The sequence below is a fragment of the Aspergillus luchuensis genome, chromosome 2 (genome assembly GCF_016861625.1).
Source record: "Aspergillus luchuensis IFO 4308 DNA, chromosome 2, nearly complete sequence".
Classification (NCBI taxonomy): Eukaryota; Fungi; Ascomycota; class Eurotiomycetes; order Eurotiales; family Aspergillaceae; genus Aspergillus; species Aspergillus luchuensis.
This window is the reverse complement of record NC_054850.1, coordinates 2,479,940-2,504,574: the sequence shown is the minus strand read 5'-3', so window position 1 is coordinate 2,504,574 and position 24,635 is coordinate 2,479,940. Positions and strand designations below refer to the sequence as shown.

The following is a 24,635-nucleotide window of genomic DNA, read 5'->3' as shown; positions in this document are numbered from 1 at the left end:
CCGTGACTGTATGATTACCACCCTGCCTGCCACCTTTTACACCACCAATTCCGCCCTTTTTACAGCGACTTCTGCCAGGGAAGTCACGTCCGTCATACATACGCATACACATACATACATGCGATCGATCCATACAGAACCATAGACTTGCTTCTCTTAATTGCCTTCTTTCCCCCCCTTCGTTGCCGTCTCTTCCCGTCTGTCACTCTTCCTTTCCCTCCACTTCTCTCCTACCAACTACCACTATTTCTCAATTGGCCTTCACCGTACATACCATAATACCTGGGGACCGTGACTATTGTCTCCAGGCTTGCATATACACGACGTTGTACAGCAGTTAATAATCCGCAATCCACGCGATCCCACTGGATTGTGCTGTGGGGCATCTTTCCCAGCCTGGCCAGTTTCCACGCTAAGACTAGGGCCAAACATCCTCTTTGCCCTGTCAAGTTTACCACCTTTTCCTACTCCTCTCCATCATCATCTACTCCAGGGAGGCGACCACCACCCCTAATAGGACCCCGTTTCTTCGCCAAATTCTCGTGTCATTACTTATAAACTACTACCCTACCTTGCTATATCACCATAAAAACATACTTTGGGGCCGTCAACGCCGTGGAAAGTTACGTGTCTCGGGTCTTGCGAGCTCCTGTCAATAGCATCAACAAAGCCATATATGCCACGATTCTGAGCCCACTCCTGCCAAATTCCTTCCAAGTACCCGACCTGCTTGAGAAACCTTGCATTCAGACTAATTGATTGGGGTTGGACACATATTCACGCGTGGTACGTGCAAATCTGCCTTCCGGCAACCGGTATTTGAGCTCCACTGGGGTAATCTCTCCTGGAATGCTGACTAGACTTTCCAACCGCCTGCAGAACCATACTCTTGCACTCTACTCTTATTCCCTTCTTTGCCCCTCCTTATATTCATTTCACCTTCTCCCCCTATCCATCATGCCACCTGTAAGTGTCCTTGACCTCTCACTACGCGTTGTGCAATCCTCGGTCGCGAGCTCGATGGGCTTGAAGGTCCATCTTGCACGCGTATATTTCTAACCGTTCAACAGGCTCGGAGTCTTCGTACGAGAGGCACGATGAACGAGAACGATGAGAATGGCCCATCGACGCGTCTGACGCGGGCCAAGGCCGCTGCCCTGTCAGTCAATGACGCTGGGGCTCCCCCCGCCAAGAAGCCGCTCCAGACGAAGAAGGCTGCAACCACCACCACTACCACCGGAACCCGGAGACGCGCCGCCCTTGGTGATGTTAGCAATGTTTCCAAAGCAGAGAATGGAGAGACCAAGGATGCCAAGAAGCCAGCTGCCACGAAGGTTGGCTTGACGTCTAAAGCAACATTGCAGGCTGGTGGAGTTCAGAAACTTACTCGCAACAACTCGTCACGCGCTGCCCTGGGACCCAAAGACAGCAACCCCAAGAAGCCTACCACAGAAACAAAGCGCCCCGGAAGTGGATCGGGTACCAAGCGGACATCCAGCGAGAAGGCAATTCAAGAGAAGGCAGCTGAGGAGGAACCGCGCCCCCGAAAGAAGGTCGAAGTCGAGAAGAAGGTTACCGAACAGAAGACTCTCACCGAGAAGCTCGCCAACGCCAAGGAGGATGTCAATGTTCCTGTCGATCCCAAGGTTCTGCAAAAGCCTGTCGATGATTTTGTCGACGATCTCGACGCCGAAGATCTTGATGACCCTTTGATGGTTGCTGAATACGTTGTCGATATCTTCGAATATCTGAAGGACCTTGAGCTGGAGACCTTGCCCAACGCCGAGTACATCGATCATCAACCTGACCTGGAGTGGAAGATGCGCGGCATCCTTGTTGACTGGCTCATCGAGGTCCACACCCGCTTTCGCCTCCTCCCCGAGACCCTCTTCCTTGCCGTCAACATCATTGACCGCTTCCTCTCTGCTGAGGTGGTGGCTCTGGACCGTCTTCAACTGGTTGGTGTCGCCGCTATGTTCATCGCGTCCAAGTATGAGGAAGTTCTTTCGCCACACGTTGCCAACTTCACCGATGTCGCAGACGGAACTTTCACCGATCGCGAGATCTTGGACGCTGAGCGGCACATTCTCGCTACGCTCGAGTACAACATGAGCTACCCCAACCCCATGAACTTCCTCCGTCGTATCTCGAAAGCAGACAACTATGATATCCAGACCCGTACTCTCGGCAAGTACCTCATGGAAATCAGCCTCTTGGACCACAGGTTCATGGGTTACCGCCAGAGTCATGTGGCGGCTGCTGCCATGTATCTGGCTCGTCTCATCCTTGACCGGGGTGTCTGGGTATGTTTCTTCCACACATCTTACAGGCTCATTATGCTAATTGATAACTTAGGATGCCACCCTGGCTCATTATGCCGGTTACACTGAAGAAGAGATCGACCCCGTCTTCCGCTTAATGATTGATTATCTTCACCGCCCTGTCTCTCATGAGGCGTTCTTCAAGAAATACGCCAGCAAGAAGTTCTTGAAGGGTATGTTGCCTCTATAGCATTGACATTGGACCACCAACCGCTAACGTGACTAGCATCCATCCTCACCCGGCAATGGGCAAAGAAATACCACCACCTGTATATCAACAGCTCGCTATCCGAGCCCTACTCTTATATGAAAGACCATGAATAAATAACCCGCCGCCTCTGGTGACTTAATATCGGCGTCAGGCAGCACGACCGAGGATAGGAGTTTGTTGATTCCATATGATGGTATTTCTTTCGTGATGGTATTAGGCACCTCTTGCATATGTTTATGAACGGCATTTTGTTGTTTTCGGTTGCGGACGTTTGCATCTTCGCTTCTTCCAGGGGTGTCTGGCGCACATCTGGCTTTGTTTTTTCTGCTGTTCTTCGATTCTCTTCAATTCTGGTAGTGTCTGGGTTGTTTCGCACTTGCTTTGATACCTTACATAACCTTCTCCCGTCTTACCCTGTGTGACTTCCAGGCGTCGGACATTTCAAGGACGGAAATTTACTCGTTTCTTTTTATTTTTGGATCCAAAGTTCTTGTTCATCGGCGTCGGGTACTCTTCGGACTTATTACACAGCTTCCGCAGGACCGTGACGATCTATCTACTACCGCATTATGTTGGTCAATGCGTGCGGAATGAACCAATGCCATACAGCTACGACAATACACATCGGGGCATAGATCAAGGTTGAGAGAAAGGTGAAAAAGGGCTTGTTTTTGGTATTAGTGTCATTCATGTTGAGTTAGCGGGGGTATATCACGGATAGAGTGGCAAGGATTACGGTAATGTGCGTTAAGGATGGTTAGTTTAGCCTTGAACTACCAGGAAGTTTGTGTACCACCTCTTGATCCTACTTGCAGATCACCTAGATACAAGCCTTCTAAGTAAGCAAATGTGGTTAATGCGCGGGAAGTTTCCAACCTGCCAGTGACCTGGAGTTGGGAACCGAGGCACCGAGGATCAACAAGCTAGCCGTCCCATATCTCCTCATCCTTCTGCACAGCAACCAAATCTCGAATTCCTTCTCAAGATACCTCCGGCGACGATCAAATTCCCTCTCTTCTAGCTCCAAAAGCACAGACACATATTTAGTCCCGGTTGCTCCTAGGAACGGACCCAGTCACTACCCAACTACCACCAATCAATCTCAGGAACCCAACAACCCTTCATCCTATCCACCCCCAATCCCTTACCCCAGATATCCATCTACTGTCTATCTATCTTACCCACCCACCCAGCCAACCACCCCCTACCATCATGATCTCAGATCATCACCACACATGCCCCTTTTGCGCCATCGCTCATAAATACCCGCCCCTCCCACCAACGACATTCCTCCGCCTGAAGAATTCCTCCCACGATGATCATTTAAATTTAGCGGCTGCCGCGGCGGCGGCGCCCACTACTACTATTACTACTGACATTCCTTCCCCGGATTCATTTACCGAGCCGAGCAATTCAGACGGCCCTGGCCATGCCCATCTCCTCCTGTCCACGAAACATGTCCTGGCGTTCTTGGATATTATGCCCTTGACGAGAGGACATGTTTTGGTTGCTACGAGGGAACATTGTGAGAGATTGGGGGATGTAAGGGTGGCTGTGGGGAAGGAGGTACGTTGTTAACTTTTTTTTTTTTTTTTTTTTTTTGGGGTTTCTTCTGGAATTGGGGGTTACTTTTGCTTATTTGGATTTGAGTTGGGTTGTTATATTATGTGTTAGTTATGTAAGGTTTGGATTGGATTGGGTTTGTCGGGTTATGGCAGTGTCTTGAATACTAGTATTTACTATGGGACTGACGGATGGAATGACACAGATCGGCCAATGGCTCCCCGTTATCTCGAGGGTCGTGATGCGGACCCTCTTCGGAGAGGAAGAGCAAGGGGACTTTAACTCGTCGTGGAATTGGAATGTCGTGCAGAATAATGGTAAGTAGGTTCGGTTGCTAAGCATTTACTATTATCCTATCTATCTATGCTATGCTATGCTTGTGTAACCTTGACGGCGCGGCGATTTGGTTTTGTCGATCTTATGGCTTGTGGAACCTTGGATGTCTACATGTCTTATTGCCCCGTATTGAGTTTGACGTTTAAGCTGTTCACTTTATTTGGGATCTGGTGGCTAATGAGTGGATATTGGTTTAGGTGTCAGAGCTGCGCAGCAGGTCCCTCACGTTCACTTTCATGTTATTCCCAGGCCGCCTGATCGGCCGGCGGAAGGGAAGGGAAAGGCTCATTTGAGTTATGTTATGTTTGGGCGTGGGCAGAGGGAGGATTTGGATGATGAGGAGGGGGCGAGTCTGGCTGGGTTGTTGAGGGAGGAGTTGGCGAGGGAAGTTGAGAGGGTTAAGAGGGACGAAGGGGTGGACTTGGAAGGTGAGTTTGGGGGATTTGGGGTGGAAAAGGGGAAGCTTTGATGGAATTTGTAGAGGTATAGATGTGGCTGTTTCTTGGTTTGTATCATGTTGGGCGTTATAGAGTCATTATTGCTTTTGTTCGATTTATGGTTATTGTCTAGTCTAATGCTGTTCATGAGGCGGAGCTTTCTCTTCCTGATTTGGAGCTGTCGGGCGGGTTCTTCATGAAATACTGATCGAATAGTTAGGGCTGTATACTTGTATACTGTATGGGCATGGCATACCTTTCTTCTGAACTCATTCAATTCGTCTGCGTACATTCCCTGAGCATCCAGTTTTTGCCGGCCTTTGGAAACATCCGAGACCTGTCCTTCTGGTAATCTTCGATAGGTGATGAGTCGACGAGACCCTGGTCAACAGGTTAGCCGTGTACTTTATCTCACATGTTGTCTGGGAAGGCTTCATATGAACTTACAGGTGTAGAATGGTTGGACAGATACGTTCACTACCTCCAGGTTGGGGTGCATCGGTACGGCCAATTCAACCTCCTCGTCATTTGCCGTTGGCATCCACATGGCTAGGCGTCCGTTTGTAACGAGGCTTCTGACGGCAAAGTTGAGGATATCGTTGAGCATGGCCTCGAAGCCGTAGGGCTTCTTAGGCGCAATATATCCGGGTCGACTGAACGCATGTTAGTTGGCATCCAAGTCCAGATACTGATACTCGAAATGCGATAATGTAGACATACTAGTGAGCAGGAACTCCATCGATAATGACCTCTTCGTTCCTAAGACCCTCGCGTCTTCCAAGAACCCTGAGTCCTTCGCGGATTCCATAAGGCGGATCACAGATGATGCCATCCAAGAATTGAGCCGAGCGCAAAGGCGTATTTGTAAGGTCGGAAGTAAAGACATCCATAAATTTGCCGACCATATCATATTGCTGGAAGTTCGACAGCACTCCCATCGTCCCACCCCTCTCCATCATCTCTTTACCCCGGAAACTGCGTCCATCGATATCCGATCCGAACGTCTCAGCCCCGAAATGCGACATAGCCACCAAGAAGCTCCCCGTACCCACAAACGGGTCATAGAAGAGCTTTCCAGGCGCGGCATGAGCCATATTAGCCGTAATGAGGGTCAACTCCGCATCCATAGAAGTAGTGCTAATATAGCGTCTCTTCTTGAGGTCATATTTATTGACGACATCGCGACTACTATTCGCAATCCAGCGTCCAAAGTAAATAATCTTTGGCTCTTGGCCCTCCGGACGAGGCGTACCAGGCGAGTTAAGATCCAACCCGTAGTCCTCGAAGACCCAGAAATCCTGATCCGGGTTCTTCATGCGAATGGGGCCCTTGAACCCCAGGAAGGAAAATGACTGGATGATCTCGCGCTTCTTCTCACTGCTGCGCTTTCCGGCGAAGCTGTCAATGGTGAATCGGAACGACGAGTCCCTGTACTGCGCCCAGCGATCCTCCGTCCGCCTGCGGACGTCGGCGTAGACTTCGTCAAAGTTGGTGCCTTGGCCCCAGAGCTCGAAGATATCCTTGGCTATAATGCTTCGGGTAATCACTGCACGAGCCGCCGCTTCATCGGGTAGTCTTATGGTGCAGAATGGGGACTGGTGATGGTGGTTAGCGGCATGTATAAAATGTAGATAGATGGTGGATAGTCATTGGTGCGGGGACAGAATAATGATCCCAATGAGGGGTGAGTGACATTTTCTGTTCCTCACGCGGGGCAGGAAACCGCACAATGAATGTATGATATAGATTATCGGGGCTGAGGAACAGAAGAAAAGAGATTATACTTACATTTTTATCATAATGTATGAACTCGAGTTTCACGCCCGCCAGGTCAGCCAGTGCCTGGATCTCGGCCTGCCGAAAAGACTCATGGGCCTGGGCGAAGCGAATGAGATACTCCATTGTCGGTTGCACTCACGCTCGCCACGTATTTGGAGGATGTATCAAGATTCAGAGTTAGTGGCACAGAGCCAAATTGCCTTCAAAGGAATATATTTGGTCCGCTCTGATCTGCTGGGGGTTCTTTGTTGTTTTAATGGCCGTTGACAGGAGCGGAAATAAATTTTCTTTTTGTTCCAGTGGATTGGATGGATTTGGCCGGGAACCCGCCATCTTTCACCCCAGGATACTAAGTACTACTTACTGTTCTTAAGTCTCGCAACCAGCCTACTATGGGAACACAACTACTGTTACTATACTAGATAAAAAAATTCAATCTACAGCATTGGGATAAAACAGAGGATAAAGAAGAATATAGTAAATGAAGAAATAATAACGGTTTATCGCACAGGCTGATGCCAGTCAAACAAAACATAAATACATCGAAGCAGCAAGCATACTACATGCTGTATGGTACAGCTATGCACCCGATTAAGCATCCCTCATACATACTATGCCTCCCAACAAGATGACCCACAGAAACTGTTCGAAGAAAAAAAACCCAAACTTACGCCGTCCTTGATATCCACAGAGCCAGAGATGACCAGGACCAAACGCCGCCGCTATGCGCCGACAACCTTAAACACATGTCGTGACTCGTAACCCTCCACTGGAAGCACTTCAACCTTCTCGTCTTCGGGAATCATCTCATGCTTCAGTTCCCATCCTGCTCGACGACAGAGCTCAGACACCACCACGTCGCAGTCGCCCAGTAGATCGATATCGAATTCCGTATGCGACACAGGCTGAGATCTTGTTAGCAAAGCTCGAGGCGCAAGAGCACAAGAAAGAAGTGACTTACGGTACGTGAGATATAAAGCTGAGGAACCGTTCGAGGCAGCACGCCCGGAACCTCCGCTACAGGAGCGACCTTCAATGAAGTCCCAATAACAATAACGAGGTCCACCTGATCACGGTCATGGTGTAGCAACCGGCGACCAAACTCATCAGGAAGATCTTCCCCAAAGAATGTAATGTCGGGCTGAAGAAGTTTGAATCAGCATATTGTAAGTAACAAATGTACAAGATGTGGTTTTCCACGAACCTTCATGACACCAGGGGTAGGTATTTCGTAGTCGTCATCAGTGCTGTCCCCATCATTGTCCTTGCGGTTCTTGTGGACTCCGTTGCTGCTCCGCTTCCTCTTGATCCCCGAATCTTCTGCGATGCGCTTGCGGCAAGCGTCACACTGAGGGATAACTCCCTGCTTGATCTCATCGAATATCTCATCCCCCTTGACCTTGTACTGACATTTGACACACGTAGCCGTGGCGAAGGATCCGTGACATTGCACGATGTTCTCTGGGAGAACACCGGCATTCGCCTCGATATTGTCGATATTCTGAGTATAGTTGGTCAATAATTTCCCCTTATCCTGCAGAACACGGATGAAAGCGTGGGTCGGCGAGAACTTCTTCTCGGTAGGAAGAATGTCCTTCGCGATCGAGAAGAAGATACTGGGATCCTCGCGAAACACCTGAATGTCAAACACCTCCTGAGGATCGCTCAGGCCTAGATGCGCCAACTGTGAATAGAGACCAGTGTCCTTTGAACGGAAATCGGGGATTCCGAGACTCGTAGAAATCTGAGAGTATCCTATCAGCACAAGTTTCATAAACGGGTACCAATCCTCTTGATCAACATACACCAGCGCCAGTTAAGACGACGATATTCTTGCTCTCCTTGAGCAACTTGACCGCATCATCAATTGTATTATACTGTGGGAGCTTCGGGCGCCTGGAGAACTCGCGCGAAATCGCGATAGCCAGGAGAGGATGAAAGGCCTCGTCCGGCGCATCGTCTAGAAAGGCTGGGGGCAAGATGCCGAACGCAGTACACAGCTTCCGCGCAGTCACTTTGTCCTGACCCAGCGTTTCTTCCACAAATGCAGCCTTGCCAACCTCATGGAGTCGTTTCCTATAGGCGACGGCCTCTTCCAACGTGCAGGCATCCGGTACTAAAACAAGGAGAAGATCCGGTCAGTGCGCGCATATAGAGGACATCATATAGGGTGCTTACCACCCTCACGGAGCTGATCGTCGCGTAGGACTTGGATAGCGTCTTCGTATAGAGACTGAGTCTCCCACTCGTCGCCGGAGCCGTCGCTATCGGTCTCATACTCCGACTGAGTCACTTCTTCCTTCGCAGCGGCTGTATTCTCCGTTGCGGTGCCGGTCTTTGATACTGCGGAGGCCATATCAACGGCTTCCACCTGGACCACCGGATCCTTCAACGAGGAATCATCCCCGCTGGGCGCTGAAACAAGGTCCATCCTGTATGGGAAGATAGGACGCTTCCAGCAACCTCTATAACGACTCCTCACTCACATTGAGCTATTTGCCACTCGAAGTCGAACTGCCGGAATAAATTTGGCTCTGGTTATCGCCGGGGGAAAGCGGTCGGATCCTACTTTATCCGGCGCCGTCTGCTGATAGAGAGACTATCGCAGCTACTACTAGTACTTACTACTAGTTCGACTACTGCTGGATCGTGTCCGCAATCGGAGTCCTTTGAATAGCCGTAGGTTGTATCGGAAAACATGCCCTTTTATATACTGGTATCATGACAAAGAATTTCTCGTAACAATCAAACATGCAGCTTTTTTATGAGTCAGCCATCTCGTCATCGCCATCAGATTCCACCTCGATCTCCTCGTCCTCCCAGTCTTCCTCGCCCTCCCCGGCCTCATCGTCATCCATGTCTTCACCGATCTCCTTGTTCATCTCTTGGACCAATTCTAGTGCGTGTTCCTTAAGTCTCTCGTCCTCATACTGAACGAGGTCGTACAGCGTTAAGCTTTGCTTGAGCCATTCGCGGCTAGCCACGAGGGATGCATGGCGCCTGGCCTCTGGGGTGTTGCCGTCCTCTTCGTCGGCATCCTTAGGTGCTTGTTGCTTCCCGGCCAGGAGCTGCAGACACCATCCTCCAAGATACCATGCCTCCACACTTTGGTCGTCCTCCAAGATAAGGCGTTCCAGCACCTCTAGAGCCTCAAGCTCCATGCCGACCTCCATCAGGAGACGGGAAAGACTGATTCTTGTCGCAAAGTCAGGAATGGACAAGTCCTCGGGCGGTAGGTCTTTCCAAAGATCGAGACTCCTCCTGAGCGCTGCTTGAGCCTCTTCTGTCCGTAGCTGCGAGATCCGGATCGATGCGAGGGTCTGTAGTACTTCGGGCGCATTCGGAGCGACAAGGAGGGCTTCTGTGATGAGTGATTCGCAACGGTTTTCCGCATCTTCTTCCCACCTATTGACAGTCAGCATCGAAAGATCTGCGACCAACCCACCCATGGGAAGAAGGACGAATTGGAGAGCGACTTACGAGAGATCGGTCATGTAGATCTCAGCAACAGCGCAGAGGGCATTCGCCATCTTGCGCTTCTTCTCGGCCAGCTCAAGCGCTTCCTCAGGGCCAGGTTTCTGCTCAAGCTGCTGGATAATATGCCTGAGCGACGACACTCCCTTCTCGAACCATTGAACGCTGTCCTTCCCACCCTGTTCGCTCAATTGAGCTAGCCATAGGAACTTCTCAGCACCGCCTCCTTCAGCCTCAGGGATCGTGCCATTCGGGTCGAGCTCGATGGCACGCATAAAGTGTTGTTTCGCAACATCGATTTCGCCCAGCTCAACGTAGATCTCCCCAACGGTATTAAGTGCCACTAATTGAGATGGAGAATTGTCCGGCGCATTGTTAAGAGCTTGCTGAGCTAACTGGAGAGCAGCATCCGGTTGACCGGTCTGGAGCTGTATCGTCGCCTGCTCGAGGAGCTTAGAGGGGTCTTCGTTCATTTTTTGTTTCGAAACCGAGCCGCCAGCGCCCAAAACGGACTTTGCGCGAGATTTGGAGGCCTTCTTGTTGTGAGGTCTTGATTTTCCCATGATCTATAAGCTGTAACGGAAGTATGTGTCAAACGTACTTGAAGGGGTTATTCGAGGACACGGAGTAAAGGGTAGAAAGGTTTTATAAACAAGAATATTGAGTGTAAATGCTTGAAGCTTTGAATTTCGAGAAGGCGGAGCATAGAAATTCCCTTTTTCGGGCGGGACAAATTTGGGCGATTCCTTATCTGTTTGTCTTGTTTGCATGTGGGATCGCAGCGTATTCTACTTACACACCTGAAGACCGAGGAATTCATTTCCCAAGCACGAGCCTGTCAACGTCTAGACCCTAAGACCAGCGACTATTTTCTTGGTCTCTTCCATTTAACATATTGCTAGATTTTTGAGTGTCTGAATCTTGAATCTCCAGCCATCGCCCTTGTTCCTAAACCCAGAACCAAACAATACCCCTCCAGCCCCGCCGGCGGCAGAATTGAAGCAGCATGGGCCGCGAAGACCAGATCGAAGAGCGCGAAGTGCTCGACTCCATTTTCCCCGAGGAAATCACAGGTAAGAAGGCGGCACTATACCCACCTTGCACGCTTCATTATGAAAACTCTCAAACAACAAAATCGCTGACTGAATCCCACCCCAGATATTTCTGACACCTCATACCGGATATCAATTGCTCTTGACGCACCCGAAAATGACGTCGAAGAAACAGAGCAGCCTGTCTTGCTCCTGCAAGTCACATACCCAGCAGACTACCCGGATGTTGCACCGGAACTAGAGTTGAGTGCGCCTCCGAACGCACCGAAACACCCCCGACTAGACATCAGTGAGGACCGGGACCGACTTCTCGAAACCTTGCAACCGACCATTGAGGAGAACATGGGAATGGCTATGGTATTTACGCTGGTTAGTGCTTTGAAGGAGAGCGCCGAAGAGCTCATGGCGGAGCGCGTGAATGCCGTTCACGCCGAAAAAGAGATGGAGGCGAAGAAGGCGGAAGAGGAGGAGAACCGGAAGTTCCAGGGCACTGCTGTTAATCGGGAGACGTTCTTGGAGTGGCGCGACAAGTTCATAAAGGAGATGGAGGAGGAAGAGAAGAGGAAGCGCGAGGAGAAGGAGGCGGAGGAGAAGAAGGCTACCAAGAAGGGTCCGGCAAAGGAAGAAAAGAAGTTGACGGGCAAGCAGCTGTGGGAGAGAGGTCTTGCTGGAAGGGCAGACTTTGATGAAGATGAGGAGGATGGTATTCCGGCTGCTGTGGAGAATATGAAGATAGCTGCTTAGAAGCTGGGGTCTCTAGATGAGAGCTCTGGCGAGAATTTAGTTCCGTGCTTGATGGGGATCGAGCCACCAGAAGTTGGCGTTCTTTGGAATTACTATATTGTAAATAATCTCGGCTGTATGACAAGGACGCTAGCTGGTTGGCGTTGAGCAGTTGATAGCCAACCACGAAGTTGGTGTGCAGTAAGCCTACGAACGCATTTGCCTATTACTGCATAGCAGATGGAGGCAGTATGGATCCCTTGTGAGACATTGTACTTGACATTAGACTAGTATGTGGTAGTTATGATTGTACATGCGCCAACCACTGTTGCACTATGCACATGTACCTGCCATATTTCTTATTTCCAAACGCACTCTGTTGCTAGTAGCGTTGGCCCGTCATAAGGGACATGATGAAAGGCTGGAGAAGCTGCGTACCCCGTAAATGGTAGTAGATACGCCGACTCTAGCTCCATTGGGGACGTTGGAGAATTCTCACAATGGCACCGTTCTGGTAGCGTGGTGGGTGTGACGGCTTTGGGCCCATAAGGATAAAGTGCTGGACAGGATAATCTGCCAAGCGTAAGTTTTGGATGATTGTAACAGAACATTTCTTCCGGCATTGATTCATCCCTCACTCGGCCGTTTCTTATCGTGTTCCTCTGCTGAGGGATTCCCTTTTTCTACCGCTGGTTGCTCTCCGGCTCGCTCAACCCGTTGCTTCTCCTCTTGTTCCGCCAGCTTGCGCTCTTCAAGAACGACTTTCCACATAGCTTGCGCCAGTTCCTTAGTCCTCCTATCACCTTCTGATATTTGTCCCTGCACCTCTTTGAGCGACACTCTAATTGGCCCAGCCCACTTTGCATCTTCCTTGTGGCCAGTTAGTAGATCCCATTCATCCTCGTCCCTGGCCATGGGCAACTCAGACTCGAGCCTTTTTAGGCGCTCCATCCTCTTCCAGCGCCTTTTCAGTTTCGAATCCAGAACAGCGCTAAGAAACTTAGGCTGGGGCTTCTTGATGAGGAGGAACGGGAAACCACGCGCATTCACGAGTACAGGAACTCGACGCTTCCCATTGACTACAGGCCGAGGACGTGCAAGAATAGAGGTAGCATCCGGATGCCGTTTCGCAGTCAATACTCGGTATCGTTTGTTTGCCTCTTTCTTCAGCTCCTTCCGGCTCACGGGCTTTACCGGAATAACCTTAGCTCGTTCCCTGTGCCATTCGGATTTCTGTCGCTTTGCCGCTTCACTTTCCGATATGAGTTTCCTTATCCGTTGAACGCCATTTTGGTCGCCTTGCGAGGCTGAGTACAGTAGGTCAAGAGCCTGAGTGTTTGCGAAATCGCGGAATTTAGATACTGAATGGTCGATTGAGAGCCGATTGTTAACGCACCTCGTAGCCTGCCCTAAGTGAATTGGCTGTTTGAGACGGACTCTGAAGCGTTTTGTATCTGTTGAATCTATTCTGGATGTACGGCTTGCACGCAGCGAGTTCGGAGGGAGAATGTGGTAGTTTGGCGCATTGTCGGAGGAGCGCTCGATAAAGTGCCAAAGCTGGAAAGGAAAACAGCAGTCAGTTAAACTCTTTGTGACGCTCAGTAAATATTGCTGTCTCTGAAGAAACTTACTTGCGAAACGATGAGCGGAAGACTGCCTGGGAACAACTGTTCTATGCATTATCGAGGAGGCAGCATGATCCTGAAGGCTTAAGTTCCGGACTTTAGTCGGAGACATGTGACTACTCCGGCAATCCGGAATACGTCACGTGTAACCGAAATGATATACCTATACTGTGATCAAACAATAATATATTCTAATCAGGGCATGCAATGTAGGAACTTTTAGAATTTTGACAATAGAATTTTGACAAACGGCCGACACTATTACTTGTTAATCGATCGCACCGGAAGTTTGCAGTGCGTGCCGTGCAGCTGTATAAACTACTGTTATCCAATCTACAACAGGCGACGGAAGGGACCCGATTCCCGGATATTCCTCTATATGTTGATCATGGTCTAATGTTTTTCGCCGGTATGGTCCCTTCTGAAAGCTGTCCAAATATGAACGAATACCCGCCAAAAACAAGGGTACAAGGCCTTGTTAGTTCGGCAGATATGGCTTTGACAAAAGCGACACACGGTTCATACTGAGCAATGTTCTAAATCGATGAATTGCAACTAGGCTTCAAAGAAGACCGCGCCATGCCCGCCGTTATGCATAGACTGTACATGCTCTAATAAGCCATTGAAAAGAAACGCAGATGAACCTGACTTAGAAACCAACCATATACTCCGCTTTCGAATCCCCAACCAGTCATGATACCGTCATTCTAGAAGTTCGAGCCTTCCGGAGGCTGCGGAAGCTTCTTGTGCTGGGGCAGAGCCATATATCTGGAAACTGTTAGTATAAAGACACAATAGCCTGAAGGTCAGGAAATGGTTACCTTCTGAGCTCGACTAGAATAGTTTCCATGGTATACTCGCGCTTCCACTGAGCCAAGCAAGGCAGCTTGGTAGGATCGACCTATATGAAGTCAGACTGGAAACCTTTCGCGCAGTAGTGGTCGAGACAGGACGAATCCTTACCTTTCCGCTCCGGCCATCAACGCATGGCAAGTTGACTCGGGATACAAACTGAATAGTAGGGGGGTTGTCAGGGTAGTCCGGACCGCAATGGATGTTGACGCTGTAAATTCTGTTCTCGTGGACACTCTGCGCTCGTTCATAAAGTCAGTGACGCTACTGTGTAGTATAACGGATGCGAGCCGGAAGCGGTGGACGAACGTGAGGGGGGCCAAGAATAGTGCCGTTCCAGTTACTCATCATCATGTCTTCACCATCTGCAAGACCATAGGAGCATGATTCTAGGTAATAGCGATAGGAATACGTCAGCGAAATGGGTTTCTCATGACTATGAGTAGCATAGCACTTACCAGCTCCCAAGCCCTTCTCACCCTTCTCCAGCTCTTCGAGCAGTCTGAAATTTCTGGGCACTTTAGCTCCCATTGTGCAGATAAGAGAAAGAGTAGGTCGAAAGTGAGCGAAAGTTAGATAGGAAGTTGTAAGGGAGACGTTTCGATCCTCGGGGCGGAGGAGGGGCACTGTGACCTTATCCCACTTCCGGCCGTTTGGCTGGGCTGCGTATCTGGTCCCGCCGGGTTCCTGAAGAACTACCACACGTGATGATAACGGCTGTATACATCACGTGATAGCTCTATCTCCGCGGGTGCCTTGGCGCTCCCAAGATGTCACTCCTGATGCCATTGCTTCTGAGTTGTTTTTAATGAGCCGGTCATTGTCTGCTACAGCTGCAGCAGGTTTATATTGGTACGGCTTGACTCTAGAACATATCGGTCTGGTATTGTCGTGTTTCAAGTGCTTAGCTTTGTATTCCGTCGTCCAACCAGCGACCCAACCACATGAAGCCACATCTGCCTAGTGATACTACTATTTGATCGATAGGGAGTGGCATCGGCCATGTACTGATTAAGCACTCCGGTGGAAATGTCCTCTCAATTTTTGCAGACAGAGCTCTTGAATCTGATTCAAGAATCCAAGAGAAGAAACTCTGAATTGCGTAATGTATGTTTAAACACTCAATTTAAGGGATACGCAAGTGCCAGTACTGACTAGATTGTAGGCGGCTGAAGAGTCTCTAAATGAATTGAAGGCACTGCCTTCTACGTCTGAAGCGCAGATTTCGGCAGGTGAGCGTTTGCAAGCCACCAGCTTGCACCTCCGTCAAGGGCATACGCTGAACTTTCTATAGACTTGGTGCGCAAACCTAAGTTTGCGAATCCATTCATCCTTGCGTGCCACAGCCGCCATGCGAAGCTTGCAGGCATTGGGGTCGTCTGCCTGCAAAGGCTAGTGGCCTCACGATCGCTGCCATCTGAGCGGCTGAAAGATGTACTTGCTGGGTTGAAGGAGACAACGAACATGAGTAAGTTACCACCTACATACACTACATTCCATACTGACGTTGCGAAGGCCTGGATATTCAGCTTAAAATATTGCAGTCTTTGCCTTCCCTACTGCAGCACTACTCCAGTGACCTGGGAGGTGACCTCCTAGTAAGCACTTTGGAGATCTGTGCTACTCTGCAAGGGAACAAGATGCTTGCAGTCTCCAGTACCGCCGCAGCCACATTGCAGCAACTGATCGTATCAACATTTGACCGTGTATCAATCGAAGACAGTCAGTAACCGTGTACTTTCTATTCCTTCCAACGCGACACAGGCCTGACTAGAGAACCAGAGAATTTCGATAAAACAACTCCAACGACGACTGTCAAGGTCGACGGGAACCCTGTGAATGTAGGGTATTTTGCATACGATGCTCTGCGGGTAGGTGGTCTTCCACTTAAGCTGACATGATTTCATGGCTCACTGACTTATAAGGTCCTGGACGACCTCTGTCGACTCATTGATGGCGAACCCTTGTACTTCCTTCGAATCAAATCCCTCTCTTCATCGTTCACCCTTGAGCTTATTGAGAGCATCCTGGTCAACAGCGGCAAATTATTCGTTGTCCATTCCGAGCTAACGCAGATTTTGCGTGTTCGGCTCATGCCCCTGATCGTAAGGTATCTGTCTGAACGGCATAGCTTTTCGCAGACTGTTCGAGTCAGTCGCATCCTCTTGGTGCTCCTCAAACGCCATATGTCACTCCTTCCCGCGGAGTGCGAGATGGCCCTTGGTCTCTTGACGCATCTCCTTGAGCCAGACGGAAACTCCCCTTGGAAACGAGTCCTCTGCATGGAGGTCTTTCGAGGCTTATATGCCGAACCAGGTCTGGTAAGGCTCATGTATTCGCTGTACGACAGGGATGACCGGAGAAAGAACATCCTCAAAGACCACATGGCCTCTCTTGTCCGCCTAACTTCCGAAAAGCCCACATTGATCGGAGTTAGTAGCCGATCGACCGTGCCTTCCCGAGTTGAGCATGCGAGATCTATCACTGAGGAGCAGATCACGCTCGAGGCTGGTGGAGTTGCTGGCGTCATCGGAACCACCGTTCCATCAACGGACACTGATGTACCAGGAATCAGCAGTCAGTGGAGTGTGGTTCGCACACCGTATATGGAGTTGCTTGACAAGACTGATCCTCCTACTCCTCCTGATACTTATATCTATAGTCTTGTGTTGAACTGCATCGGTAGCTTTGCTGAAGGACTCGCGAAATTCATACTTCCCTTGACGGTGCCCGATCTGAAGCAAAAACGAAGAAGTCGTGTCATGAGTCCCCACCCGGATGGTGGCTCTTCTCGGCCTTCACAAGACCTTCAACGGACGAACTCCTCGAAAGGGTTGCAGCCGTTGGGTCCCAAAAAGTCCTCTGTACCGATCAATCCCCTGCTGCTGGAATCTCATCCCCAACTCCCAGCAATACAAAGCTGTGCCGGAATCATTGAGACATGCTGGCCTGCTATCCTTGCCGCTTGCTCAACATTTCTATACGCCTCGCTTGATGATGACTTCTACCACAACCTTGTTCGATCAATTCAGAAGTTAGCCCACGTTGCTGGCCTTCTCAGGTTATCTACGCCTCGCGATGCTCTTTTAACAACTATAGGGAAGGCAGCTATGCCTGCAGACGCAACTTCCACAAGGACTGCAGGCACTGCAGCGCCTACCACAGCCGCTTCTCAGTCTAACAAATCATCAGATGAGAAATCGAAGGGGTCTCAGGCGTCGCTTACTAGTTCCCCATTACCGGCTGAGACTTCCAGTGCGCCTTCGGACGTTGCGCTTGTGTCCCTCAGTACCCGGAACCTCCTGTGCTTGCGGGCGCTGCTCAATTTGGGCATCGCTTTAGGCCCTACACTAGACCAGCCGGCCTGGTCAATAATACTAGGGACCCTACAAGACACAGATTTGGTGATCGGTATGGCTTCCACGAAGTCACAAGCATCAACCACTGCTTCCGGAGAAACATCCTCTGCCGCTGGTGTCGATGTGCCTAAGGCTAATCTGAATTCTGAGATATTAGCCGTGCAGGCAGCATCAGCTAAAATGCTAGAAAGTACAAGCGAATATCCCAGCGATTCATTCCAGGAAATCTTGACTGCGCTCTTAGATCTTTCTGGAGCACCCGAAGAATCGACGCAAGAATCGGCTGAGACTACAAGCACCGTTCTTTCACCTCAGTCGCGCTCATATTTGATGCGCAAAAACACCCACCGTGTATCTCGCTCTATGGGAAAGTCGAAAACGCAAGATGAACTCCTGAAATTTGTCCTCGAGAAGGCAAATGAGCTAGCCCGGGCAAACCTTGAACGTTTCTCATCACTAGCTGATACTGACCAAGACGCTTGGCAACTTCTCACGGGAAGATTGATGTCAAGTGCAGCGGACAGATCAAACATCCAAAAGCTTCGTCTACGAGCCAACGAGGTTCTTAATGACGTTGTTTTCCAGACACTGAAGCACACGGATACCGGAGATGTCTCCGAGCGGAATGCACGGCAATTGAGAAACCTCCAAACACTCAAGCTTCAAGTTCAACTGCTCTATGATTGTGGAGCTTGTTCGGCAGGGTCGCCTTCAGCGCCCGTGGCCGAAGTTCATGAGCAGAGCTTGGAAACTTTAAAGAGCATACTCGAACAATATGCCGAAACATTCATTGATGGATGGTCCGTTGTTTTTGATCTCATAACGAGCGTTTTCGGCGAGCCCAACGGCACCGAAACACCAAAGAAAGGGCGTCAGCCATCATCGACAGCGAATTCCCCGCGACTTGTTCGAGTCGCGTACAAGTCTCTGCAGCTCATAGCGTCCGACTTCATTTCCTTGCTTCCAGTGCCCTGTCGGTTGAGTCTCGTGGACTCTTTCTCAAAATTTGCCTTGCAACAGCAGGATTTCAATATCTCATTGACAACCACCTCATCTTTCTGGAATGTCTCAGACTTCCTCCAGGGACAAATCGAGAAATTTTGCATTGAGGTACACATTGACTCCTCTGTGACTGAGGACACCCTTGCAGGGCTAGCCAAGGGAGAGGATCCTTCAGTGTCGCGAAACGCACTGTGGCTATTGCTCCTTCTACGAATCGTTGACCTTACGACGGATAGCAGGCCGGAAATTCGGAACTGCGCTGTTCAGACACTCTTGAGGATCTTTGACGCCTACGGTCAGCAATTGTCGCCCAAGGCATGGCGCTTGTGTCTGAACCGTGTCTTATTCCGAATGGTAGAGGAAATCGAGACCGAGCTCACGATTACACGAGAGGAGAATAGCAGTCGCACCCCCGATGATCTCAAGGCGTGGACTGAGACCACTGTTGTCATGATAAAGGGGGCTTCCGATCTCATCACTACTTTCTTTGAGCCGATAGTTCAAGACGACCTATTCGATCAGTCTTGGGAACGACTGCTTGAATATTTTCGGAAGTTGATCAGCCTACGGCTTCTTGAGTTCAGCGAGGCTGTATACGCCAGCCTGTCGAATATTCTCCGTCGTGTGCAGGCATCTTGTAGTCTAAGCACACAGGCCCTGCGTTCTGCTTGGCTACTCTGGGTAGATGGACACCCGGCAGATAGGGAAGATATACTTGACTTGGAACGCCCTAATCAAGATGCGGCAATAGCATACCTCCAGTCATTCCAGCAGATTTATCGACTATACAAGGATGAAATCGCTGGAGAGCAGGTGGAAAGCATCCTCGGGCATCTGCGTCTACTCGCTTGGAATTCAATTTCCCCTCCATACTCGCCAGACATTGATCGCTTATCGCGTCTTCAAACCATGATCATTGAGTGCTTGAAGACACTATGCCTTGAGAAAGACGACTCACAACCAGAGATTCTATTATGTCTTGCCGATTTTGCGGATGCACCGTTGACGAAGTGGGACTCTTCGAGTGACTCAAAGAGACCGACTTATCTTGCCTTCTCTAAAGCCGCGATAGATCTCCTGAGCTGGTACATCGCTGATCACGGCATCAAGAAAGACATCTTCACGAACGGTTCACTGGCTACGGCCCTAGAGCACCTCGCAAACCCTATTGTCCAAAGATATGAGTGGTCAGGGAAGGACCGGGAACCGAGTCTCTGGCGAAAGTCAACAACGGCCTCTTTGAACGTTCTTCAAGTTGCAATTCCTTACGTGGAGACACAATATGGCGACTCGGAGCGTCCTGAAATCACCCAATTCTGGAAGAGCGTCAATGACATCGCAAGCGGTATTGTCACTGCTCGGGGTTATCGAACCACTTCCATTCCCCGGGCCACCATCCTGGAAGACGAGTCCTTTGACGTGGCTGCTTTTGAACGACTGAAGAAACTAATCATCCCATCACTCGGAGCATCCGTGATCCCGGACTCAATCCGCCGGGACTTTTCCTGCGCCTTATTGCTCTCGTCATTCATCTACCTCCCTCAGCGCTTCGACATTCCCGCCAAATCCCTCCAAGACCAACCCCTCAAAGACATCTATGAAATACGACCCGGAAGGACCTTCGAACCTCCACCCACGACACGCACCAAAATGGCATATGCTGTGATCGACACACTCTTCGAACTAGCATCATCGCCTTCAAAGCAAGCCACACAAGCCGCTTCCGAACAACAAAACACCGCTCTCATCCTCCTTGCCCGCTCCATCACCCCATACCTTATCCTCCGCTGTGCCGTATCCCTGAAAGGCTACATCGCAGACCAACCCCTCCGCGGCCTGATGCCGCAGCCCACGCCCGCACGCAGATCCCTTCTACATCTCCTCCGCGGCATGGTAGACCTGCGTAGCGAGCCGTCGGCGATCCCGCCGCCCAAGACAGCGCCGAGCGAATCAGCCACCACCGCTAAGCCTAATTCTGACTCTGACCAGGATCACAAAAAGCATCTTGCATGGATCTACCCGCTTGTTGTGCGGGCCGTGCAAGTTGCCGGGAAGGAACAGGATGATGGTGAAGTTTTGCATGCTCTCGGGAAGATTCTTCAGGAGGTTAATGGTGGTAGTGCTGCTGCTGGGTATTATGTATGATGTATAGGGTTTGCCATATGCCAGTTGTTGCTGTTGTTGTTGTTTTTGCCTTTTTTTCATATATGATGTTTTGAGCTCGTTGGGACATAAGTATTACATAGACGATCGTGCCATCTAGCAAGCGTTGATGCTGTTGTTGTCTGTCCTTGGTTGGTTGATTTGTGTCTACTGGACTTTTCTGTATGACTAGGTTGCTAATGGTTCTGTGTTCGATTTTACTTCGTGCTGGGCATTCCTCAGGTCGTCTTAGATCGTGTTTTTTCATCTTATTAGCATTGACACCATAGTCAGGTAATAGGACGAGGTTGTTCCCATCTCATGTCACCACGAAATTTACAAAAAGAAAAAGGATCAAATACGGTACAGATCATAAAGTAGATTTCATGTTGCTGAGATTTCATCATAACACAGGGAGAAATACAGCCAGACATAGGTTAATACACAGAAGGGTATAATGGGTAAGGGTTAGGTAACATCAAACGGAAGTCTGACACAGCACAGCACAGCACGACATCAGCATCAGTAGTAGCCCATGAACAAAAGACGATCTATTTCGCTACAGCTTGAGACGCGGGCACAGATTGGATTAAGCCGCGGGGATTTGCTGAGTGAACTGAGGCTGGGTGTCAGTTCGTCCGGGGCCGGCCGTCGCAGAACCGGCGGGCAGCTGTTGCTGTTGCTGCTGCTGTTGGAGGAGCTGCTGTTGTTGGATCTGTTGCTGCTGGGCGATTTGAGGAGTGATGGCGATCTCGGGAGCTTGACGGTAGAGGACGATTTCGGATTGCTTGAAGTAACGGCGAGCGTCTGTATAGAAAGACCCGGGGTGTTAGCACGATGGGTGTTTGAATGTGACGATCGAAACTTCCGGAACGCAAGGAAAAACGGGAGGGAACTGGGGCCGGTGGGGCTACCACGCGAGACCAGAATAGTTTGAGGTTTAGCGTGGGGGTTAGTCACGGGGGGGTAAACACCCCAACTGTGGCCACTGGCCAGATTGCAGCATTTCGGCCTGATTAAGGGTATCAATAGCCGACCGGCTATTGACTTGGGTGGTGGGATGCCGTGGGATGGAAGTTGGCTATGGAGGAAGTGGGCCAGCTAGCTAGTCACCACCACGCCTTTGCAACCCAAAGCCTGGTCTCACATGCGTGGGATGGCCGATATGGTTATCCCACGCCAGACGGGATTCATGAACGGCAGTCGCCAAACAAGGCTAAAACGCAGATGAAACGCAGATGGATACAGTATCACGTACCTTCGTCGATAAGTACCAGGCTGAGGTAGTAGCGCGTCGAATACTTCTTGTTCACGTCGCGGAATGTCGGGGTAAGGTCGAATCCTCCAAGGAATAGACGGATGGGGATGGTTTCACCTAGAAACAGGTCAGGAGAGATGTTCTGTTGTGATAATACCGCAAGTGTGACGTGTTGCGATGTCTGAGAGCCAGGTGAGTCCGAGCCACCGACTTACCTCGGGAAGGTGATCCATCCATGATCTGCGTGCAGCAGGTTAGCGCTTTGGACCTCATGCAGACATTCTAGTTGTATGCAGACTTACCTCGAAGCGCACGAGCGTCTCGCTCTCGTTATACTGGTTTGGCGGAGATCCGGTCGTCTCACGACGGATGATGGATAGCTCCATGTGTTTGATCTTCAAGCGCACGAGCAGGAAGTAGATGCGTCCTACGATGACATCCTTGAGGTGGTACTTGGATTTGGAGTATTCAAACTCAATGTGCAGGCAGTCTTCGATACCGACGTCCATCTTGATGGGGCTGTTGGTCTCGGGGGGCATGCGGTAGGAGTAGACCCAGAGGTCCTTCTCTCGAATCACGTCCGCCATGCGCCTGGATACTGTCACGCGGACGAAGTATCGTAGCTTAACATTGATACCGTTGTATGATTCGTATTGCTTCTCGATATTTTTGAAGTTGAACGGGAAGGTCTGGGGGTGCTGCAGTTCTCCGGGAGCCGCAAGCTCCTGTACCAGCGACAGGAATTCGTAATGGTTACCGCGGTCGTAGAACATTTCTGATCGAACAATTGCATGTTAGCATCGAGACTTGAAGCCTTAGAGCAACTGTGGAGTGGGGATGATGATGAGGCATGCCCGCCCCCTCATCAGAGCCATTGTTCCATACCGATCGTGCCAATGAATTGCACTTTGATGCCCGTGTGTTCCAAACGCTTTCCATCCTTAGGTCTGACCGTCACAGCACCCTTGACAGACTCTCCGTCCATGTAGAGGGGGACCCTCTCGCGACGGCCCTTGTCGAGCTTGACATCGACCGTCTGACGCTCATCGCTGTCTTCGAGGACCACATCGATGTCGACGGGAGTGGAGAAGAAGAGGGAGGTCATCGTAGACGAGGAGTTCGATGGCGAAGGAATATATAATAAGTTCAATCAGCTGGAACGAGCGTAGTGTACTTGGTGAATCGGCCTATGGAATGCGATATCACACAATGGCCATGTCGCACTCAGCTTCATCTGGTTAGGCGGCATCCCGACTGGCTGGCGGTGGGCAACCTGGCATATCACTGCTTAGGTAAGCAGTACTATGTCATCCGCAACTATACCACTATCACCACATAAAAAGTCATAGTAGTCGCTCATTAGGTTATAAGGGAAAGCTCTGCTCTTAGAGGCCTTTCAGGAAGTAGAAAGCTGGAGAACTTATTATGCAGTGGCTGATCGCGACAGAACTGCCATACCTGTTAGGTAAGGGAGAGCCGGATATGTCAAATTAGAAGAACAATGTACTGCTCCTACAATCCATGACACGATTGACATGGCACAGACGGAGAAATTTACCATTCGTGTTCGAGGCAAATTTGTCCGCCATCAAGGGAAGTGCAGCATATGACCGATCCTACGATGACACTACGAGAATGAGCCGGACGACAGCGCATGCTAAACCCGTGGGCTTTGATTTGAACGGCCATCTAACTCCTGTCGGTCAGGAGGGGTAACCGCATCATCTGCCCGCCAGCGTTGTTACACCTCTGTGCGCATGCAGACTGCTTTTTATGCTTGATCACAGTCTTAGACAGGCAGTCATCGGGCACACAGTCAACAGAAACACATGTTCTATTGGTAGGAATATGCAAAGAGCCGCGGGTCCGTAACCTTAATTGGCATTGCTGGAAACATGTTTCCGTGTTGTTGGATGTACCAAGTAGAGTATCTAGGTTGTACTGCACGTCGTGCTGGCAGCAAGACTGCCTAATTCCTCCCAAGGTAAGGAAGTTCGTCGGGGAATTCGACATCTGCATTATTTGACTCGCATGCCAGCAATCAGAGTTTCCCCAGACTGAGCCGCGGCCATCCATCTGCACGCCACAGTCTTAAGCGGTGAGTATGCAGGATCAATCAGCGGGTGCCAGATATGTCCGCATGGGTTCTGACTGGTTCCTGGGAGGAATGGCGGTCTTCCGCAGCTTATTTTCTTTTTTGGTTTTTCTCAGTCCATGGCTAGCAGGGTAACACAGAGAGGCAGCAAAGTTCCAGCGAAAGTAACACCCGTGAGTTGTTGAAGACCCTGATTTGACCTGTCGTCTGGCCAAGTTGGGCCAGACTAGGCAGGCTTCAAGGCCGCGGAGGCCACGGGAACGAACATCGGCAGGTTGAAGGTTCTTTGTTCTCCAGTCGGATGAGAGAGTGTGAAAAGTTGAGCTTGGCGCGGGAAATAATTCTGTAGACTAGACTAAGTCACTTCAACCTTTAACCGTTGTTTTATCTTATCTGCAAGGACCGG

At 50.2% G+C, this 24,635-nt stretch overlaps 10 protein-coding genes across 10 annotated transcripts; 4 read left to right on the top strand and 6 right to left on the bottom strand.

Moving 5' to 3' along the window:
- Window positions 1–1,097: 1,097 nt before the first annotated feature.
- Window positions 1,098–2,645, top strand: CLB2 (B-type cyclin nimE; the record flags this gene model as incomplete). The annotated part of the gene is made up of 3 exons (XM_041685572.1): window positions 1,098–2,303; window positions 2,356–2,494; window positions 2,548–2,645. 3 exons carry the CDS (start codon window positions 1,098–1,100, stop codon window positions 2,643–2,645), a joined length of 1,443 nt encoding a protein of 480 aa, XP_041539643.1.
- Window positions 2,646–3,744: 1,099 nt separating this feature from the next.
- On the top strand, window positions 3,745–4,900 carry AKAW2_20816A (uncharacterized protein; the record flags this gene model as incomplete). The annotated part of the gene is made up of 3 exons (XM_041685571.1): window positions 3,745–4,098; window positions 4,301–4,412; window positions 4,629–4,900. 3 exons carry the CDS (start codon window positions 3,745–3,747, stop codon window positions 4,898–4,900), a joined length of 738 nt encoding a protein of 245 aa, XP_041539642.1.
- Window positions 4,901–5,012: 112 nt separating this feature from the next.
- AKAW2_20815S (tRNA (guanine-N2-)-methyltransferase) lies at window positions 5,013–6,770 on the bottom strand (the record flags this gene model as incomplete). Its single annotated transcript, XM_041685570.1, has 5 exons — window positions 5,013–5,072; window positions 5,125–5,249; window positions 5,316–5,521; window positions 5,589–6,463; window positions 6,657–6,770. The coding sequence occupies 5 exons, from the start codon at window positions 6,768–6,770 to the stop codon at window positions 5,013–5,015; spliced, it is 1,380 nt and encodes a 459-aa protein (XP_041539641.1).
- A 599-nt stretch (window positions 6,771–7,369) lies between these two features.
- Window positions 7,370–9,078, bottom strand: SIR2 (putative histone deacetylase SIR2; the record flags this gene model as incomplete). The annotated part of the gene is made up of 5 exons (XM_041685569.1): window positions 7,370–7,552; window positions 7,609–7,788; window positions 7,852–8,391; window positions 8,453–8,763; window positions 8,826–9,078. 5 exons carry the CDS (start codon window positions 9,076–9,078, stop codon window positions 7,370–7,372), a joined length of 1,467 nt encoding a protein of 488 aa, XP_041539640.1.
- A 331-nt stretch (window positions 9,079–9,409) lies between these two features.
- On the bottom strand, window positions 9,410–10,684 carry AKAW2_20813S (ACL4 family protein; the record flags this gene model as incomplete). Its single annotated transcript, XM_041685567.1, has 2 exons — window positions 9,410–10,052; window positions 10,128–10,684. 2 exons carry the CDS (start codon window positions 10,682–10,684, stop codon window positions 9,410–9,412), a joined length of 1,200 nt encoding a protein of 399 aa, XP_041539639.1.
- Window positions 10,685–11,127: 443 nt separating this feature from the next.
- On the top strand, window positions 11,128–11,917 carry AKAW2_20812A (RWD domain-containing protein; the record flags this gene model as incomplete). Its single annotated transcript, XM_041685566.1, has 2 exons — window positions 11,128–11,194; window positions 11,280–11,917. The coding sequence occupies 2 exons, from the start codon at window positions 11,128–11,130 to the stop codon at window positions 11,915–11,917; spliced, it is 705 nt and encodes a 234-aa protein (XP_041539638.1).
- Window positions 11,918–12,523: 606 nt separating this feature from the next.
- On the bottom strand, window positions 12,524–13,576 carry AKAW2_20811S (LYR motif-containing protein; the record flags this gene model as incomplete). The annotated part of the gene is made up of 3 exons (XM_041685565.1): window positions 12,524–13,225; window positions 13,293–13,453; window positions 13,528–13,576. The coding sequence occupies 3 exons, from the start codon at window positions 13,574–13,576 to the stop codon at window positions 12,524–12,526; spliced, it is 912 nt and encodes a 303-aa protein (XP_041539637.1).
- Window positions 13,577–14,228: 652 nt separating this feature from the next.
- MMS2 (E2 ubiquitin-conjugating protein MMS2) lies at window positions 14,229–14,904 on the bottom strand (the record flags this gene model as incomplete). Its single annotated transcript, XM_041685564.1, has 5 exons — window positions 14,229–14,289; window positions 14,343–14,422; window positions 14,485–14,610; window positions 14,683–14,762; window positions 14,832–14,904. 5 exons carry the CDS (start codon window positions 14,902–14,904, stop codon window positions 14,229–14,231), a joined length of 420 nt encoding a protein of 139 aa, XP_041539636.1.
- A 498-nt stretch (window positions 14,905–15,402) lies between these two features.
- AKAW2_20809A (putative endosomal peripheral membrane protein (Mon2)) lies at window positions 15,403–20,879 on the top strand (the record flags this gene model as incomplete). Its single annotated transcript, XM_041685563.1, has 6 exons — window positions 15,403–15,480; window positions 15,539–15,605; window positions 15,668–15,841; window positions 15,889–16,095; window positions 16,156–16,244; window positions 16,299–20,879. 6 exons carry the CDS (start codon window positions 15,403–15,405, stop codon window positions 20,877–20,879), a joined length of 5,196 nt encoding a protein of 1,731 aa, XP_041539635.1.
- A 586-nt stretch (window positions 20,880–21,465) lies between these two features.
- VPS26 (vacuolar protein sorting-associated protein 26) lies at window positions 21,466–23,239 on the bottom strand (the record flags this gene model as incomplete). Its single annotated transcript, XM_041685562.1, has 5 exons — window positions 21,466–21,683; window positions 22,135–22,251; window positions 22,350–22,374; window positions 22,437–22,909; window positions 23,020–23,239. 5 exons carry the CDS (start codon window positions 23,237–23,239, stop codon window positions 21,466–21,468), a joined length of 1,053 nt encoding a protein of 350 aa, XP_041539634.1.
- Between the last annotated feature and the right edge of the window lie 1,396 nt (window positions 23,240–24,635).